Genomic DNA, 21514 nt, shown 5'->3' on the forward strand with positions numbered 1-21514 from the left:
AGGAAGGGGGATTGGAGCAACAAATAGATTGGCTGCCCATGGCAAAAAAGAGACAGTTATGGCCACGCAACCATTAAAGTGGCAAAGAGATTGGACAAGTAATTAAAATAGGAAGCAGCCACTTCTTTGGGGCAAGAACATTCTTTCAATGGGCTTAGAAATGGAGTCGTGCTTGTGGATCTTGAAAGAAAGGTAGACAGTGCTGGGATTGGATGTTCTGAGGTTCAAGGGTATCTATCCAGAGGAGTCTGTGCCACTCTTGGAAACAATGGCTTGATATTCATTAGTAGCTCATGGTCTGGGGAGATAGGAGGCAGTGCTGTTCAGCCTGTGAAATGTGGAGCTTAGTTCACCAAACAATAACAGTGCCAACTTTGTTAGCAGATGATGTGTTAGGCAGATTGGTACGATGTGGACTGCACTCGATGCAGGGAAGTTAGAAACAGACACCTGACACTGGAGAAGATCCAACATTGTTTTCTTCAACTATAGAACTGCTATACATATTCAGCTGTGGGTCGACACTATACTGATCTGACTGGTGACCTTGTAGTAGCCTGACCAGACTTACTAGCTACCGCATGATGTTTGCACTTGCTAGCTCGTGGACTCTGACTGTCTCAGTAGCTGGGGTCCCGAGAGAGCGGGAAATCTAGTGCCCTCTGGCTTTATAGTGGTAGTGTCCTGTCTGGTGATTGGCTGTACTGTGTTGTATGCTTACTGGTCATCCTATGTGTCAATCACTGCCTGTCTGCATCTCATTATATACATGAGTGGATATTATGGCAGCAGATTTAATGACTATGTGGAGGTTGGACATGAGAGAAAGGGACTTCACAAGTTCAGATGGAAATAGCTAAGAGTAAGCAAGTAGTGTACAAAAACTGAGACAGTTGATATCACATTGCTAGTTCTGAATAAAAAGTCCGGAGAGAAAGGATGCAGGGGGAGAAAAGAGAGTGGGGTTACCAGGAGAAATTGGAATTTTGAAGATGAGAGAAAGTGTTTGGTGTGTGGGAGGTGAACTGCTAACCAAAGAGATGAATGAGGAAGTGAAGATTGTGGAAGAAGAGCTCAGTGCTATTCTGAACTTGAAGGTGATGGTGAAGAAGGATTTTGTAGGGTGACGCTATCCAAGAGTTGTTGAAGCTTGCATTCCTTGATGCCTGATTGGAAGAAATAAAGCGCTTTGTTAAATGCCACTTGAGAAAAAGAATAAAATGGAACTGTCCAGCCAGATAGCTTTGAGCTAGCAAGACTAAACATGGCATCGGGCATGGAATACCACAAAAGCACTTGTCGGAGATACTTGATCTGCGAAATGATGGGTGCAATTTCAGTTGGAAACCAGGTGGCACAAGCCTGAGTCACAGCCAGATGCTGAGGGAAACAATCTCCTCTGTGGACGAATCATGGGTGCGGGGACAATATCTTAAAATTAATACATTGAGGAACAAAATCAAAAAAACACTTTTCACTAGTAAGCAGTTTGAGGCTTCAATTCTGTGCTTGGAAAGGCTATGGATGATGGGAGAATTAGAAATTTCGAGATCGCGGTTGATAGATTTTTGTTAAGTAAGATTATCTCGGAATATAGAGTTAAGGTGATGAAATGGGGCCGATCTACAAATCAGCCATGACTTAGTTGAAGGACCCAATAGACTGGTGGGTTGAATAGTCCATCGCTGGTCTGCCTAGAAGTATACATTTCCACAAGAAAGTTAGACTGTTGCCTGAGAGAAAAATGTTTGCAATTCCCAATGGCCAGAAAGAACTTTTTGCCTGCCAATGAATCTGTGTGAGAATTTGTTATCTTAAAAAAACATCCTGAAGAGCAATTATAGATACAGACTGATAGTTCTTTTCAAACTTTTCAACTTTGCAGTATTTAATTTTCCATTAAACTGCAATCTGGTAATCAGTTGAGAAAGAAAGGTAACCCATTTCAGCAAATGTGTTGAGAATATACATTGGGAATACTGAATAGAAGCACATGGGTAGTTTGATGTGTCAGTCTTTCTTGGCAGTTGCCCCAGTTGATTTGCAGCTATATACATATATATATATTTGAAAATTAGAATATTGTCGGACTATGGGAAGGAACATGCGAGTGGGACTAATTTGACGGCACTTCAAAAAAGCCAGTCTGATGGATTGATTAAGTCTCCTTCTCTAATGTATGATTCTACACGTCCTATTGTGAAATATGTGGGGTCAATAAGTTATTTTATCTTGCGCTTTTTGAAAGTAAACTTTGAGCAAAACACCCTCTGGTGCCAAAAGGGTGGTGAGCAGAATTGTGCTGTGATTGGGATGTTTTTGTGTGTCTGTTAGAATACAGATGAAAATCTTTTTGAAATATGTGTTTTCGTAACCTTCGTCCATATTCTAGTTCAACCTGAACAGTTGTGCATGAGTGAAGCTAACAATTTGAAATTTGTAGACACCAGCTTATCTGATTCTCTGCTCCCCTGCAAGCCATACATCCATGGCCTTGGCTTGATATTTGTGAGTGGGTGATGGTCTGGGGAGATAGTATTTAGTGTCAGAACTGCTGTTCAGCCTGTGAAAGGTAGAGCTTAGTTTGCCACACAACAGTTCCCCCTGGTATTCAAACATAGGAACCAACCTGGTAGATATTGTCATGCATATATCCCATTATAGCTTGGGACCAGTATAAGAAGACAAAATGGGCAATTAATGTGCAGCAAACTTCATGAAAATTTTGGGTGGTTAACCTCAACATGCCTTTGTCACGAAGCAAATGGTAGAACAATGCACAGCAACCAGCAACCTGTGGCAGCTCACAATTCACAAGGTATCATAATGAGTTTGTGGATGATTTTGGATTATTCATTGGGATGTGGACAAAGCCATTATCTGTTTCTGAAATCAATTGTCCTTGAGAAGATGGTGGTGAGGGGCTTTCTTTAACCGCGAAAGTCCATCTGGTTCAGACACACCAACGGTGCTGTTACGGAGAGAGTTCCAGGATTTTGACCCAGCGACAGCGATAGAGGGAGATAGATTTCCAACTCAAGGTGGTGAGTGGACCGGAGCGTAACTGGCAGTGGTGATGCTCCATGTGCCTGCTGCCCTTATCTTTCTAGGTAGTGGAGGTCATGGTTGCAAGGTGCTGTCAAAAGGGCCTTGGTGAGTTGCTGCAGTGCATGTTGTACATAGTACACACTTTTCACTGCATCAGTGGTGGAGGAAGTGAATATATAAGTTGCTGAATGAGCTGCTTTGTCCTGGATGGTGTTGAGCATCTTGAGTATCGTTGGATACACATCAGGAGTCGAGTTACATGCCTCAGAATTGCTAGCCTCTGACTGTTCTTGTAGCCACAGCATTTACATGGTTGGTCAAGTTGTTTTTTGTCAACGTTAATATAACAACGTTAAGAGCACCAGCATCGAGGCCATGAAACCAACTCCGCTGGGCCACCATATTCTGAAGATGTCAGAGTACTGACTGCCAAATGAATAATTTTGCTCAGTTCAAGGAAGTCTTCCAAACAAGAGGAGGGCAAAAGGAAGCACTTCAAAGACACTGTGAAGGTTTACATTAAGAAATGCGCCATCAATGTCAATGCCTGGTAGACCTATGCTCAGAAAAAACTTATTTGGAGGAACCTCCTGATTGAAGGGACACGATTCTTCTCGGCCACCCGATGACAAGAGGAGGCCTTGGAAAAGGGGTCTGAGAAAGGAATAGCAGAAATCTAAGGCCAAGAATCAATCCCACCTCCTAGCAACACCTGCTAAATGTGCAGTGGGAGATCAGACTCCAGAATCGGACTCCTCAGCAATGCAAGAACCCACAGAACCCATGACCAGTAACACTGAATTGCTTAGATGGGCAATTATAATCATGAGCGGGATGGTTACTAGTTTCTGCTGTTAGGTGCTTTAGGTTGGCCCAGTAACAGGTGAGTAATTTGCTCCTGAACTTGGGCTAGCCTTTCTGGGCCCAGGTGATAGGAAGATCGCCTTCTGGAAGGGGCATCACCTGCAACCATACCAGGTGGGGTCACAGTGATACAGCTTGCTGGGTAGTTATGGAGCATTTCAAATGCAGTGGGCTGCTCTGTCAGGTTGCCTCGCGATTCTGCATTAAGGTGGGTGCAGCCTGTGTGGAATCACTCTGCTGGTTAGTTGGATAGTGTAGTTGGGTAGTGTATCTCTTGGACCCCTATTGTCTCTGGTAGGTGATGAGCTCTCGTTGTACCTCCTGGTGGCCTTTCAACTAAGTAAAGCATCATCTTCTCTCTTTCTGCACCAATTTGGGAACTTTCCTGGTCGCCATTTAAATTCACCCTAATGCTGCCATCCAGACCAATCACTGGCTCCTCAACCAATGCCTTTGGCTTGGGAGGGGCAACTCTCCTAACGTGTCCCATGTCTCCTGTGACTCAGCTGTCCTCGAGTAGATGGGCCTTTGGATCTCCTTCCACTTTCTACTCTCTTTCAGGTTTCTGCTGTCTGATGAGGGCTTTGTTCCTTTGTTCCTGGCTAAGGCCCTGCTGCCAGCCAGATCATTTCCAAGGAGAAAATCGATTCCTGCTACTGATGGTTCAGGGACAGATCCTGCTGCAACAGGGCCTGAAACAATGTCACACTCTGGATGATCCCTATGGAGCAGTGCAAACACAGATTAAGTCTTTGGCCTTCAGGGAGGATATAGTGGATAGGTTTACGTTTCCATCCAACATCAATGACTGAGTGGCCCCTATGTCCCAGAGCAGTACAACTGACTTACTCGCATCCTAGGATGGGCGTGGGGACGCTGTTCCTGGAACTGAGGGAGCTCTCTGGGAATTTGTCTAGCTCAGACAGACATAAGTGCAGTGCCATCCAAAGGGGTGGTTTCAGTCACAAGAGTATCTGCCTGTTCTCAAGCATTAGTCATTGGGTTATTCCCTCATATGAAGTCCTATTTGGCCTACAGTCTTCCCTCCTGGTCTCTTTTATTACAATGGGAGCACGCTGGCCTCCAAGGGTTTTTTTTCTGCCTGCAGGGGGGCTTCTTGCACCCTCCTTTGTGCTTTCCTTTCTATGTGATGGGGTCTTTCTATCTAGATCATCCTGCTTATCTTTCCAATGCTCATGGGAATGGTTTGGAAAGGGTGTTCCTGGGTTTTCTGCCCAATGAGTGAGATCACATCTGTCTGCTATGACTGCGGCATCCTGGACTGTGAGAATTCTTTGCATGAGAATTCTCTGAAGTGCACCCACAGGCGAATTTAGATGTTCTAGAAATACTGAACACAGGAAAGCTTTCAAAAAACATTACTGATGCATAAAGCTGGCAGTGAAATTCTAGCCCAGTAATAATTTTGAATGCAGTTTGCAAATACGCCATGGTCCTCTGAGAGTTAACCATAGTGAACATTGTAGTAACTTGGATCAGGGTGACAGTGAGGCTCAATTGTCTCGGATCCCTTCTAGATTAATTATTCTATTACTTAAAGTCAGGCATAGCATTATAAGGACGAAGAAGAAATGTTTTACATATCCTTTTGAGAAATTGGAATTTGAAGTAGTCCGTGCTCAGTGCCTTTCACAGCAAATATTTGTGCCGTGAAATATTAATCTTCAGAATGATGTGGCTGTAGCTAAAGACATCTTAATGAAGAAATCACATGCACAGTTTGTCCTTATTAAAGATTCTCTTCGAACCAACTCTTCAACTTGTAGTGGTTTCGGGAAGATATCTGAAGAATCTGCAATATATTCATTCTTTCCAGGCATATGCATAATCCGCACCCAAAACAGATACTCTTCAAGTTGCAAACATATTTTCCCATGATCCGCCATGAACTTCATTTCACATGTTGTGAGATTTTAATTATAACCATGCCAGTGTAAGCAGAAAATTTTAAAAATCACGTCAGAGTTTTGGTTTCCGATTTGAGAATTCTGGTTGGAATGTCAGCAGAGGTTTGTGAACTTTTCAAAATATTAGCGTAACTACAGGACATTCCTTAAATCAGTTAAATGCTATTTGTCAAGAATAGGATTGTCACACAAAGGGAACTGAATTTAATACTCCACTGCCGGCCAATTTAAAGGCAAAGGAAAATTTAAATCGATCAGGTGATCTGCCAGCCACATCTCTGCTCCCACCACATGCACAAGCAGTGGGAGAGGGTGGCATCAGGTATCCATCTGCCAGTAGGCTAATTGAGACCTATATGTGACTTATTAATTCCCATTGCTGCTGGATTTAACAAGGTGGGAGAAAGACCCACACTGCAGTCAGCCTGGTTAAACTCCGATGGTAATTCTATAATAAGAACCAGAGCCGGGATTCCCCCCAACCCGGCGGGGCGGGGGGTCCCGGCGTGTTGGAGCGTGTTGGAGTTGGCCCCTAAAGGTGCGGAATTCTCCGCACCTTTAGGGGCCAAGCCCTCACATTGAGGGTCTAGGCCCACGCCGGAGTGGTTACCGCTCCGTCGGCTGGCGTGAACGGCCTTTGATGCCATGCCAGCCGGGGCCGAAAGGACTTCGCCAGCTGGCATAAGTCCGCGCATGCGCCGGAGCATCAGCGGCTGCTGACATCATCCCGGCGCATGCGCAGGGGAGGGGGTCTCTTATGCCTCCACCATGGTGAAGACCACGGTGAAGGCAGAAGAAAAAAAGTGCCCCCACAGCACAGGCCCGCCCGCCGACCGGTGGGCCCCGATCGGGGGCCAGGCCACCGTGGGGGCACCCCCTGGGGTCAGATCGGCCCGCACCCCCCCCAGGACCCCGGCATCTGCCCGCGCATCCTGCTCCCACCGGTCAGGTAGGTGGTTCAATCCACGCCGGCAGGAGAGGCTTGTCAGCGGAGGGAGTTCGGCCCATCGCGGGCCGGAGAATCACCGCGGGGGGCCCGCCGACTGGCGCGATTCCCGCCCCCGCCGAATCTCAGGTGGCGGAGAATTCGGGACACGGCGAGGGCGGGATTAACGCCGGACCCAGGTGATTCTCCGACCCGGCGGGGTGTCGGAGAATCCCGCTCCAGGAAGCAAGTCTTGACTCCTTCGACATCAAGTTTATTGTGGCCAGTCATCACTTCTCCACAACAAAACATGGCCACCTGAATCCCCTTTTATATACTGGTGCAGTCTATTAAACAATTAAAACCCCAATTCCAAATTTGATTTGATTTATTATTGTCACATGTATTAGTATACAGTGAAAAGTATTGTTTTTTGCATGCTGTACAAACAATGCATACCATACATAGGGAAGGAAGGAGAGACTGCAGAATATAATGTTGAAGTTATAGCAAGGTGTCGAGAAAAGATCAACTTAATACAAGGGAGGTCCATTCAAAAGTCTAATGGCAGTAGGGAAGAAGCTGTTCTTGAGTCGGTTGGTACGTGACCTCAAACTTTGGTATCTTTTTCCTGGCGGAACGAGGTGGAAGAGAGTATGTCCGGGGTGCATGGGGTCCTTAATTATGCTGGCAGCCTTTCTGAGGCAGCGGAAATTATAGATAGAGTCAATGGATGGGAGGCTGGTTTGCATGATGGACTGGGCTACATTCATGACCTTTTGTAGTTTCCTGAGGTCTTGGGCAGAGCAGGCTCCATACCAAGCTGTGATACAACCAGAAAGAATGCTTTCTATAGTGCATCTGTAAACATTGGTGCGGGTCGTGGCTGACAAGTTAAATTTCCTTTGTCTTCTGAGAAAGTAGAGTCGTTGGTGGGCTTTCTTAACTATAGTGTCGGCATGGGGGGGACCAAGACAGGCTGTTGGTGATCTGTACACCTAAAAACTTGAAGCTCTTGACCCTTTCTACTTTGTTGCCATTGATGTAGACAGGGGCATGTTCTCCACTACGCTTCCTGAAGTCGATGACAATCTCCTTCGTTTTTTTGACATTGAGGGAGAGATTATTGTCGTCGCACCAGTTCACCAGATTCTCTATCTCATTTCTGTACTCTGTCTCGTCATTGTTTGAAATCCAACCCACTACGGTGGTGTCATCAGCAAATTTGAAAATCGAGTTGGAAGGGAATTTGGCCGCACAGTCACAGGTGTATAAGTATAGCAGGGGGCTGAGGACACAGCCTTGTGGGGCACCGGTGTTGAGGATGATCGTGGAGGAGATGTTGTTGACTATCTTTACTGATTGTGGCCTGTGGGTTAGAAAGTTCAGGATCCAGTCGCAGAGGGAGGAGCCGAGGCCAAGGCCATGGAGTTTGGAGATGAGTTTCGTAGGAATGATGGTGTTGAAGGCTAAGCTGTAGTCGATAAATAGGAGTCTGACATGGGTGTCTTTGTTATCTAGGTGTTCCAGGGTAGAGTGCAGGGCCATGGAGATGGCGTCTGCTGTGGACCTGTTGCAGCGGTAGGCGAACTGTCTGTGTGTGTGTGTATGCATGCAATATTTACAGGTTGTTATAGTGTTGGTATTTCGCATCAAAAAAAGATAGAAAGTTTAAAAAAATTAATTCATGGGACGTGAACATCATTGGTGTCGTGTTAAGCACACTGAGATAACACGGGCTGCAACTGGGTGCAGCTATAACAGGAAATATACTCCAGACTTGTTCGTTCAATTTGATTTATTGAACCAGTTAACTCGGTTATCTGTGAGCTCGACTCTCTGCTAACCTAAGTGGGGTTACTCTGTCTGACTGAACCAGACTAGCTCTTACCACCTGCTGTAGGTGTTACGTGATAAATACACCGGACTCGCTCTGTAGATGTCCCCAGTGGAAAGAGGTGGAGTGTGAGTGCCTCATGCCTTTTATAGTGGGAAACCACCCCCAAGTGTTCTACCTGCTGATTGGTTATGTCCTGTTCTCTGTGCTCATTCGCTGCCTGTTTGTATCTCATTACGTGCATGTCTGCATTATCATGACAATTGGCAAGACCAGCTTTTATTGCCCATCCTTAATTGTCTTTAAAGATGGTTGTGAGCTTCCTTCTGAAACCGCTGCAGTCTGTATCTTATTGGAGCACCCATGTTGCGGTCACAGAGGGAGTTTTAGGATTTTGATCCAGCAACAGTGAAGTAACACTAATATATTTCCAAATCAGGGTGCTTGGCTTGGAGGAGAACGTGCAGGTGATGGTGCTCCCATGCATCTTCTGTCCCTATCATTTTGAGTGGTAGAGGATTTCAAGGCTAAATTGCATCTTGTATGTGGCACACATTGCTGCCACTGTCCACCAGTAGTGGAGAGACTGAATGCTTATGCTGGTAAATAGGATGCTGATCAAATGGACTGTTTTATCCTTGATGGTGTTAAACGTCTTGAGTGTTGTTGTCGTTGCAGTCATCCAGACCCCTAGAGAATATTTCATCACACTCCTGACTTGCTTCTGGTAGATGGCAGATAGGCTTTTGAGTGTTGGTGGATGAGTTACTTGTCACAGAAATCCCAACCTTCGACCTTTGTTATTGTATCCACAGAGGGCAGGAATCACGGCCCCCCAGCTGTGTGTTTCTCGGCGACGGATCATTCGCTGGCGGCGAGATTCTCTCTTCCCGCCACTTGAGATCTCCCATTGAAGCCGCCCATACCATCGGGGAACTTGCGGGCGTGTGTGTGCTGCCGGTGGGAAAGGAGAATCCAAATGACCGGAGAATTCCAGCCAGTATTTGTGTGGCTGCTCCATTCAGTTTCTAATTAATGGTAATTGTGCTACCACCCACCCTCCCCCTCCCCTCCCTGGATTTGGATAGAGTGCGAGCAGCTCTTTTGTCCACATTGAGACCAAGGCTATTATGAGGTCCGGAGCCCAGTGATCTTTTTTTAAAACAAATTTAAAGTACCCAATTCATTTTTTCCGATTAAGGGGCAATTTAGCATGGCCAACCCATCTGACCTTCACATCCTTGGGTTGTGGGGGCGAAGCCCACGCAGACACGGGGAGAATGTGCAATCTCCACATGGACAGTGACCCCGAGCCGGGATCGAACCTGGGACTTTGGCGCCATGAGGCAGCAGTGATAACCACTGTGCCACCGTGCTGCCCTTGAGCCAAGTGATCTTGGCTGAACCAAAACTGAGGCTTGGAGAGCAGGTTATTGCTGAGTAAGAGTTGTTTGACTATACTAATAAACACACCCTCCATCATTTTGCTAGTGGTTGAAAGTAGTGTGATCGGGCAATAATTGGCTGGCTTGTATGTATCCTGCATTTTCTAGATAAGGGCCGGATTCTCCGCTGCCCACGCCGGTTGGGAGAATAGGGGGAGGGCCTCCCGACATTTTTTGCGCCCTCCCGCTATTCTCCCCCCCCCCTCCCCCCACGCCCGACCCACGTCATGAATCGGCGCTCGCCGTTTTTTACGACGAGCGGCGATTCTCCGCGGCCGATGGGTCGAGCGGCCGGGCCTTTATGCCCGTTTTGTCACGGCAGCAAACACACCTGCTTGCTGCCGTCGTAAAAACGGCCGCTGGATGCCCGTTTGGGGCATCCAGAGGCCCGTTTGGGGCGGGAGCACCACCGTTGTGCTCGGGAGGGGACAGGCCCGCGATCGGTGCCCACCGATCATCGGGCCTGCGTCCAAAAAGGACGCACTATTTCCCCTCCGCCGCCCGACAAGATCAAGCCGCCACATCTTGTCGGGTGGCGGTGGAGAAATGCGGAACCGCGCATCAATGGCATGATGACGTCACCCGCGCATGCGCGGGTTGGAGCCGGCTCCAACCTGCGCATGCGCGGCTGCCATCATACAGATGCCAGACGCGCGTCATCTTGGCGCGCGGCCTTAACGACGGTCGTTAAGGCGGCGACGCCGTGATTCCCGTGGTCCCGCTCCTAGCCCCGATTTTGGGGGGTTGGGGGAGAATCGGGTCCCGGGAATCGGTGTGAAGGCTGCCGTGAAACACGGACAGTTTCACGGCAGCCTTTACGACTCTCCGCATTTGTGGAGAATCTCACCCAAGATATATCTGGGCAGTTTTCCACTAATTGAATAGATGATAGTGTTGTAGCTGTACAGGAACAGGTTGTCTAAAGGTGCAGCTAGTTCTGAAGCACAAGTTTTCAGCACGATATCCAGATTTTTGTCAGAGTCTGTAGCCATTGCTGCATCAAGTGGGCTCAGTCATTTTTTGAGTTCACCTGGAATGAATCAAATTCATTGATGATGAGGACCTCCGGAGTAGGCCGAGATGGATAATCCATTAAACATTTCTGGCTGAAGGTGGTTGCCCATGCTTCAGTTGTGTCTTTTGCAAGATATGCCAAGCTTCACCATCAATGAGAATGGGCATATTCTTAGCGACTCCTCCCATTACTTGTTAATTTGTCAAACTCCATTGATGACTGGATGTGACAGGAGTGCTATGCTTTGATGTGATCCATTGGTTGTGGGATTGCTTCACTCAGTCTATCACATATTGCTTCTGCTGTTTGGCATGCATGTACACTGTGTTGTGGCTTCACCAAATTGTCATCTCATTTTTAGGTATGCCTAGTGCTGTTCCTGGCGTGTCCTCCTGCGCTCTTCATTGAATGAGGATTCATTCCCTGTCTTGATGGCAATTTTACAATGAGGGATATGCCAGGCAATAGGATTTCAGATTGTAGTTGAGTGTAATTCTCTTCCCGTCGATGGCCTACAGTACCTCATGGATGCCCATTCTGATCTTCATCTATCCCGTTTCGCACAGTGGAGGGTTTCCATAATTTGTGGAAATATTGGACTTTATCTCTGTACGAATTGTATAGTGGTCACACTTGCTGATACTGTCAAGGCAGATGCATTTGTGAGAGGTAGATTGGCGAAGATGAGGTCAAATACGTTTTTTCCTCTTGTTTGTTCTCCCAAACCTGTCATGGGCCCAGTCTGTTCTGCCAGTGGGACAACTCTGTCATACTCTTTAAAAAAAGCATGCTCTTTGGCAAGAGAGATGGAGGCTTTACTGCGAATGTAAAAATTATGTATGTGACCTGTGAGTATCTTGCAGTAATATTGGATGTTCCCAGCATTGCCAAAAAATGTGCTTGACCATCAAAGTACCCACAACTTGACCAGCAAACAGTATGACACCAAATTCATAAGTGGCTTTACTTCTGAGCATTTGAATTCAGGTGGAAAAAAATAGTGATAAAAGCAAATTACTGCGGAATCTCAAACAGAAAGCAGGCTTGACAGCATTTGTGGAAAGAGAAGAGAGGTAACATTTCGAGTCTGGATGACTCTTTGTCAAATCTGGAGAGAACTGAAAATAGGGTCAGATTTACACTGTTGTGGGGGGGGGGGGGGGGGGGGGGGGGGGGGGGGGGGGGGGGATGGGCTGTGTGGAGCAGTATAAGTTTGTTTTTGTTGGAAAAAATAGCGGGGGAAATTCTCCGCACCCGCGGAAAATCATAAAACCGTCGTAAAAATGGGGGGCGTTTTACGACGGTCGCGAAGGCTTCATTTCCCGACGGATTCACTTCCTGGAAATGGGCTAGTAGCGCGGCCCCGTCAATTACGTGCGTGATGACGATGGAACGCGGCGACGACACGATCACGCCCACGTGACGCCGCCCGACGCCGTAAAAAGGCGCGGGCGACCACAGAATCTGTCGGGCAGGATGTCGGAGCCGAGGAGAGCTGCTCCTCGCTTTGTTGATGCTGACGTCGAGGCGCTGCTCGATGCCGTGGAGCAGAGGAGGGGCATCATCCGCCCGCGGAGAGGGCATCGCCAACCTGCCAGCGCGGTACGCCAGGCCTGGCGTGACGTGGCTGCTGCCGTCAGTGCTGTGGGGCAGACCCCTCGCTCAGCTGAGCAATGTAGGAAGAAGCTACACGACCTCACCAGGTCTGCCAGGGTAAGTGCCATGAGGGTGCCCCCTAGTCACAACCATCCCTCCCCCTTAACTTAAGCACACCCCCCCCCCCCCCCCCCCACACGATCCATTTCCCGAGGTATTCACGTCCGGGAAATGGGATAGGAACGGGGCCACGTCAATCACGTGCGCGATGATGCCGGAACGTGGCAACGCTACGAACACACCCACGTGACGCCGCCCGACGCCATAAATAGGCGCGGGCGAGCACAGAAACTGTAGGCCACGATGTCGGAGCTGAGGAAAGCAGCCCTGCGATTTGTGGAGGCTGATGTGGAGATGCTGCTCGATTCCATCGAGCAGAGGAGGGGCATCATCTGCCCGCGTAGAGGCCATCGCCACCCTGCCAGCGCGGTGCGCCAGGCCTGGCGTGAGGTTGCTGTTGCCGTCAGTGCTGTGGGGCAGACCCCTCGTTCAGCTGACCAGTGTCTGAAGAAGATGCACAACCTCATCAGGGCTGCCAGGGTAAGTGCCATGAGGGTGCCCCCTAGTCACAACCATCCCTCCCCCTTAACTTAAGCACACCCCCCCCCCCCCCCCCCCCCCGGCACGGGAGGGGGGGGAGGGGGATTGGGGCAGAGTTATTTGAGGATGGTTCACAAAGTTGTCGCAGACCCAGCGCTCTGGCCCCGAGGAGAGATGCAATCGTCTTATGACAACTTGCCCCCCCCCAAACTGTGCCAGTATCTGAACGGACTGCTGATACCTTCCGTTTTGTAATGATCTACCTATGTTCCCTCCCCCAACAGGCCAAGGCCGCTCACAACCACCGTGAGCGGCACAAGACTGGAGGGGGTTCGCCCAACCTGCACCCCCTCAGCACCTTTGAACAGAGGGCCCTGGACCTTGTTGGGGGGTCTGCCACCCGCGATATCGCGCTATGCGAGGTTGGCGGAACTGCAGCAAGTGAGACAACCCTCCCTGACAAACACTCACCCCTCCCCCATCCTCTGTCCCTTCACACACCCTGCCCACTGGGACCGTCCAGCGGCCTGCCGAGCAAATCGAAATAACCCATCTCATTCTCTTCCCTAGGACGTGATGCCGAACGACCAGGGCCGTCTGCCTCCAGACGGAGACAGGAATCTGCCGCCACCTCCCCCGGGGCCTCACAACAGAGGGTGCCCGATCAGCGGGCAGCCCCATCCGCCCCAACCCAATCTGCGGACCAGGACGCACAGAGGGTTCGAAGTCCACAACCACCAGAAATGGCCAGGGACAACCCTCCTGACGCTGAGCAGCCCCACACCCTGGAGGAGGCCCTTAACATTGAGAGCGTCGGGCTTGCGGCACTGCTTTCTCCCACCACATCCATCATCCCAGAGACACACACCCCGGCGGGCCTATTTAGTGATGAGTCTCCTGGGGCACAGTCTGGTTGGCACATCACAGCTGAGCAGGTACAGCAGGTGGAGGTCGGAGCAACAGAGGGCCCGGACTCGCGGAGGCCAGACCAGGCCCAGGATGCAGCTGGCTCCCAGACGTTTTCTGAGTTCCTGGAGTTTATCAACCCACCCGCACAGCCGATGCCTCAGGAAACCCAGGGAAACAATGACGGGAGGAGGGCTGCCTTCCTGGCTCTGCAGATGCTGTTAGAGGAGTCGAACCGCGTCCAAGAGCAGGGAGTGGTGCCGCTCATGGCAGAGACCCAGTCCGACACCGCACGGGTGGCATCCGCGGTGGAGGCAATGGGTCAGGTTATGCAAGACGTTGGGGTTAATGTGCACGAGTCATCCTCGGCCCTGGACAGGGTTACCCTCTCACAGGCAGCAATGTGCCAGAGCCAAAACGACATTGCCGGCGCCCTGCGGGCCATGGCCGAGTCTCAGCAGGTCATGGCCCAGTCGCAGCACGCCATGGCACAGTCCCAGCAGTCGATAGCACAGTCCCAGCAGTCGATAGCACAGTCCCAGCAGTCGGTCGCGGAGACCATCAACCGCCTGACACATGTGCTGGATGGCGTCGTGCACACACAGGTTGAGGTCGCACAGTCCCTGGTGGGAATGTCTAACTCCCTGGACTCCGTGTGTGCAAACGTTCGGATCCTGGTGGATACCGTTGCAGGCCTCCAGGACTGGCAGCGCCAGGTGTCGGTGGTGCGATGGGGCACCTCCCCGCTCGCACCTCTGTCCCAAAGTGAGGCCCGGGGGCCACCGGGCTCCCCGAGGGAGGAGGAGGTTTCGGGGTCTGTCCCATTAAGGCCATCACGGGACGTCCCGGAATTCTCGGCCTCCCCCCGTCCCATCCCTGGTGCATCGGGTGGGCAGCAGGCAGAGCAGGGTGGCACAATGTCACCCGAGACGCCCGCAGAGCAGCCTGGCCCATCAAGGCCGGGTCGCCCCAGGAAACGCTTAGCCAAGGAGAAACGAGTCGAGGGGGGCGATTCACAGCAATCCTCCTCCACTCCTGCTGTATCATCTGGGGAGTCACTTAGACGTAGTGGTAGGGCCCGTAAGGCAACTAAGATAGACACTGAGTAAGTTGGCACGGGTGAAGGGCACAGTTTAGTTGTAGGGGCTAGGGCACCTGTAAATAATTGTTAATATTAAACGCACTGTTCCACCTTACTTGTAATACCGTGTGATTGTTCCACAGCCAGAGGAATCGTGATGGTGACCGAGTGTCGCTGGGGTTGACGGGTGGTGAAACCTCGGTGCCGGGTGTGCAGTCCCTGCCCCTACCCCCTCCCACAGCTAGCCCACGCGGGCACGTGATGGAGTGTCAGTGACGAACTCAGCGGCCACCAAGGTGGATGGTTCAGCTATTGCCATGGGTCAGACTCTCTCTAACGATTCTGAGCTCACAGCTCTTCGCAGAGCGGGCTGTCATCATTCCACATGGCACTGATCACACCCGCTGACACAGCCATCAATGTTGTGCCATACCGTCTGGACCCAGTGATAAGCGTGATGTCGAAGTGGAGCAGTGTACACTGAGAGGGGGGGGGGGTTGTGGTGGTGGCAGTTGTGTGGTGACCCTCTGCATGACTAGCGATGCAGGTGGTGGTTTGGTGTTCATCGGGGACGTCACATGCGATGCGTGAACCGTGTTGCCACCAGGGCGTCGCGTGCCCGCCGTCCTTGCCGGGTCCGTCGTGCCGCCTCCTGGACATCACCAGCACCTGGGTCGTGTCTGCGTTCTGCGCCCGCCACTCCGCCAGCCTCCTCCTCCTCCTCCTCCTCCTCCCTCGCCTCCTCCTCCTCCTCCTCCTCCCCCTCCTCCTCTGTGCTGGCACCACTGCCACTAGCTTCTCCCTCCGCCTCCTGCAGCAGGTCATCTCCCCTCTGCATCGCGATGTTGTGCAGCGCACAGCAGACCACTACAATGCGAGCGACCCTGTCAGCCTGGTACTGCAGGGCCCCTCCGGAGCGGTCCAGGCACCTGAATCTCATCTTCAGGAGGCCAAGGCAGCGCTCCACCACACCCCTGGTTGCTGCATGGGCCTCGTTGTATCGTATTTCCGCATTGGACTGAGGCCTCCGTATAGGCGTCATCAGCCAAGACCTCAGCGAATAACCCCTGTCGCCTAGCAACCAGCCCCTCAGCCGGGGGGGACGTCCCTCAAACATCGCAGGTATGAACGACTGCGCCAGTATGTAGGAGTCATGCACACTCCCTGGGAACCTTGCACAGACGTTCATGATCCTCATGTGGGGGTCGCATACCACCTGGACATTAATGGAGTATGTCCCCCTCCTGTTTGTGAACACGTCCCTGTCCACAGCAGGCGGGCGCATGGGGACGTGAACACAGTCGATTGACCCCTGAACCCTCGGTATCCCGGCCACACTGGCAAATCCACGAGCTCGTGAGTCTTGACTTGCTTGGTCCTCGGGAAAGGTGATGTAGCGGTCCGCGATGGCATAGAGGGCGTCGGTCACATCCCGGATGCACCTGTGCACCGATGACTGGGAGATCCCAGAGACGTCCCCGCTCGGAGACTGGAAGGAGCCGGTAGCATAGAAGTTCAGAGCGACCGTCACCTTGATGGCAACCGGGATCGCGTGTCCTCCCCCCGTTCCACGTGGGGCGAGGTGCGACAGGAGTTGGCAGATATGTATCACCGTCTGCCTACTCAGCCGGAGTCTTCTCCTGCAGGTGATGTCCGTCATTGTTAGGAAAGAGACCCGGACACGGTACACCCTCGGCTTTGGTCGTCGCCTCTGGCGCCGTGGCTGCACCCTCACTCTCTCCTCTTCCTCTTCCTACTCCCCCCCCCCCCCCATGCTGCTCGACGACTGGCAACTCCTCAGCCCTTCCCTCTGCTGCTGCAGCTGGCCCTGCATCCACTGCGGGTTGTGGGTGTGGATGCTGCTGCATCTCCAAATCCAGTAAAGCGGCCCGAACCACTGCGCAGAACATAGCCGTTCTGTTCCCATACATCGTGCTAACCTACAGAAGGGTGGTGGGGGGCAGAGAAACGGGACATGTTAGACGGAGGTTAGTCGACACCTCGGCAGCCGCCAGCCACGGGATACCTGTGTGTCCCGGTGGCCTGGTCGCGCTGCTGACAAGCGGGCAGCCTAACCCCTGGTCACTTTCTGCATCCAACGGCCAGTAAACTATGACCTCCTCACGGGTGCGTCAGTGGCCTGTGTCCGGAAGCCACAGGGGAACCAGCGGCCGTGTCCTCATGACCGGCACACCATGGCATGCTGGCAGACATTTTGTTACGGGGTTGGACGGCTCACTCTCTACCTAACCCCCCCCCCCTCCATCACCCCCCACTGCCTCCCCCATCACCCCCACTGCCTCCCCCGTCGCCCCCACTGCCCCCTCCGTCTCCCCCACTGCCCCCTCCGTCTCCCCCACTGCCCCCTCCGTCTCCCCCACTCCCCCCGCTCTGGACCCCCTCCCGTTCTCAGGGATGCCTTCCCCGTTGTGGCCAGACTCGAGCGGTGCGTTGAGCGGTGCGCTGAGCGGTGCGCAGAGTGGTGCCCTAACCTCCTCCAAGCTGTCGTCAGCCAGGCCGACTGGTTGACGAATTTAAAAAGCAGGTGTGTTTCACGACGTGCAAACAGGGCGCCATGACGTCGGGACTTCGGCCCATCCGGGCCGGTGAATAGCGGGGGGGGGCTATCAGTGGCGATTCTGGTTGTGTCAGGGGCGGGGAGGAGGCGTTTGTCGGGAATGGCGACTCCGACATTTTGCGGGGTTCGGAGTATAACGGGAGGGCGTCGGAACAGCGTCGCCGTAAAAATTTCCGACGCCCGCTATTCTCCGAACCGTCGTGAGTCCGGAGAATCGCGCCCAGCGAGTTTGTTTGGTTCAAATTGTAATGCATTAACGTTGCCTAGAAGTCTGTTTCTGAATGGTTCGGTGTAAGCAGGAGTTTTTGGAAAAAGAGTTACTGAGAGGAAAAACATCTGAATACATGCACAAAGAAGAGCCAAAATGGCTCGGATGGATGATATCAGAACATAGACTGGCCTTTCAATGGGATAGGCAGTGGGGGGGAACCGGAGAATAGAAATCAGTGGAGAAAAATTGTTCCGAGGGATTGAACAATCCCTCAGAGCAAGAACAGTTGAAATACAAAATAGGTGTCTTAATTATGTATCACTAAGGGTCTAGAAAGGAGCACACAACCCTGCTAATGCTCGCAGTCCAACAATCGTGATGGTTTTATGTTCACTGTTAGTCTTACAGAGCATGTACCAGACTTTCCTTGTGAACTAGAGAGTTGCTGCTTCCATTTCTACACTGGACTTTCACTTAGTCATAAAGTCATAGAGTTTTACAGGATAGAAAGAGACCTTTCTTCCATCACGTCTGCACCGGCCATCAAACACCTACCTATTTGAATCTCATTTCTCAGCTCTTGGTTTGCAGCCTTGTATGCTACAGTGTTTCAGCTCATCTTAAATGTTTTGGAGTCAGAATATACCCGAATTACTTCTGGATGTTCACCACCAACATCCAGTCCATCATGACACTTCGAATAGGGTTTGATGCCCTGCACATGGAAAAACTGATATCGTTTATAGTTCCACTGGTTAAAAAAACGACGAGGCCAGTCATTAAAAACGTAGAAATGGAATGTGTTTAATCAGTCTTCTGCAGACCAACCTGATTTAAAAAAAAATAAAAATGACGTATTCCAAGTTTGGTGTTTCAGTTTACTTTTCACAGCTCTGACCTGTATTTTCGACCTTGGTCAGCTGAAATGCTGAAAATAAGGGTTGGTTTGTTGTCCGTGATTCTGAGTTTCGAATGGCATCAAGTCCCATTAATCTTCTCATCTTGCTTTTGTTCCAGCTGATCAGGCAAAAAATCAAAGCATGTTCTCAGTTGCTGGACAGCAAATTGTTTGTTTCCGTTCTCGAGTATCTCCTTGCAGTTGGTAACTTCTTGAACACAAATGCCGGCAAGGCAAAGGCAAAAGGATTTTGTCTTTCCTCCCTGACTAAGGTAAGCTGAGATCTATTCTGCTGTAAGCTAAACCATGAGAAACTGGCCCTTGGTGCGAAATGCATGATCAATGACGAGGGGTCTGCCAAATGCTGTTCAGATATGTCTGTTAAAAACCTTTGCAGTAAAAGAAAAACTTTGCAGTGACCTATATCCAGCAATTCCTCCACGGCGTGGTTGATTCTGATTAAATCGGATTCACTCTAATTTAGCAAAGAGTAACATTGTGGTTATGTCCCTGACCTGGTAATCCGAATGATACAGAGAGATAAACTCAGATTGTAAAATGGCAGTGGGGGAACCAAAAAGTTGTGAATCATTGAAACGCTCTGTCCTTGTGGCAGCACAGTGGCGCAGTGAGTAACAGTACTGCCTCACGACGCCGAGGTCCCAGGTTTGATCCCAGCCCTGGGTCACTGTCCATATGGAGTTTGCACATTCTCCCAGTGTTTGCATGGGTTTCGCCCCCACAACCGAAAGATGTGCAGGGTAGGTGGATTGGCCATGCTAAATTGCCCCTTAATTGAGTACTCTAAATTTAAAAAATAATACAATTTTTTTAAAAAAACTCTCTGTCCTGGGACATGCTGTATATGCTCAGTTGTTTGGAACATTCAAGGCAGAGATTGACAGAATTTTGGGTGCTAAGGAATTTAAGAGATATAGGGACAGACCGAAAAGGTGTTGTGGAGGAAGATCAGCAATGATCATATTGGATGGCGGAGCAGGCTCACTGGGCCGAATGGCATCTTCCTGATGCCTATGTTAGAAATAATTAAACCTGGAATAATAGGCTAGTATCAGTAATGGTGACCACATAAGTACTGAATTGTTTCAGAAACTCACCTGAGGTTCTTCATGGATGGAAATCTGCTGCCCTTATCTGCACTTGCTTATCTGTAACTCCAGACCCAGCCCACAGCAATGTGATTGACTTTTAATGAAGTGGCGTGCTAAGTCATTTTAGGGGGAGTTACAAAGGCATTTTAGTCTCGGTGAAAAATGATGACGCTTGCCAACAATCTTACCCATGAATGAGTAAAGAAACGGTGCCAGCAATGTTCTCTCTCTCTCTCCCTCTTGATTTTGCTCATGTGTTGCATGAAATTTTTAAAATTGTGATCCCGGAGTTAAGCTGTAAGAATGGCAGGATCTGTCCCGGGATATCATACCGTGACACATCACATCTCGAGCTCAGGAGTGCAACTGCTGATCTCCAGCTGCACTCAATTCTGAGAGGTACATGTGACTGTCACCAGGAGATAGTCTAATACAGCTTGAATTTCACACTGAATCGCTATAGCTGATGCCACCCATGTAAAATTTAAAAACCTTTTAAGCTTAGTTTTAACATTAAAAAAATATTAACACTAAGGACTCAATTTTAACTCACTCAAAACACATTTTATACACAGTTAAAATTGGGCTGATTGAAATGACTGGTCCTTCAGCAATTCACAATCATTAAAAATGTATCTGCCATTTGAATATTGGTGAGTGGAGCTCTGCATATATATGAGCATGTATGCACAATCCTCCATTCATTCTCCCCATATACTGCCAAAAATATTACTCAAGGTTGTGCAGAGTCAGTTTGGTACCAGACTCAAACTATTATCTATATTTTAACACATCATTATTGATGTGTTCCTAAATTGAATTTGAAGATGTGTTTCTCTAACCTGAACATTTGATACCAGGCCACAACTTCAGATCTTCTTTGTGGGGGAAACAAAGAACAAACGAGTTGATAGGAAATACTGTGATCCAGTTTGACTCCTGTGGTGAATGTATAATATAAATTCACACTGTGTATCACTGTGTACCTGTGGGCTCCGTCTGTGAGCCGTTGCGCGGCTCTGCCCACAGGGGGAGATGAGCAGCATGTACAGGGCTCCGCCCATGGCTCCACCCACTACCGGAGTATAAAGTGCTGCGGTCTTGCAAGCCTGCCTTCAGTTCAGCTAGTCGCAGGCAGGCTCAGTTGTCAGTCGATTAAAGCCACAGTTTACTTCTACTCGTGTCCTTGAGTGAATTGATGGTCGCAACAACTCCAAAGGCACATGAAGCCACCATCTGTTGCAATGCTAATGTCCCGTGGCATTCATTCTTTGGATCAGAGATTTGGATCTTTCAATAAGAAAATCACCACACCCTTGAGGGCAACAGTGGTCTTTGAGCAGCGGTTAGTGCTCATTAACCTATTCAGCCTATTCCTGTTCTCACAGACTTGATCAGTTTGTGAGAGGGTATCCTATTGACAGTGGAATAAGTAGACCCATTCATTAGAGAAAACTGAGAATGGTTGAA

The 21514-nt window shown here is 50.0% G+C and overlaps 1 protein-coding gene across 1 annotated transcript in view; it reads left to right on the forward strand.

Moving 5' to 3' along the window:
* Window positions 1-21514, forward strand: part of LOC119969455 (protein diaphanous homolog 3) — a 172319-nt gene that overhangs the window by 139594 nt on the left and 11211 nt on the right. Inside the window, exon 12 of the mRNA XM_038803100.1 lies at window positions 19052-19204. Within this exon, the coding sequence (XP_038659028.1) occupies window positions 19052-19204 (153 nt within the window). The remainder of the gene's footprint in view (window positions 1-19051; window positions 19205-21514) is intronic.

This window comes from Scyliorhinus canicula, chromosome 7 (genome assembly GCF_902713615.1).
Source record: "Scyliorhinus canicula chromosome 7, sScyCan1.1, whole genome shotgun sequence".
Classification (NCBI taxonomy): domain Eukaryota; kingdom Metazoa; phylum Chordata; class Chondrichthyes; order Carcharhiniformes; family Scyliorhinidae; genus Scyliorhinus; species Scyliorhinus canicula.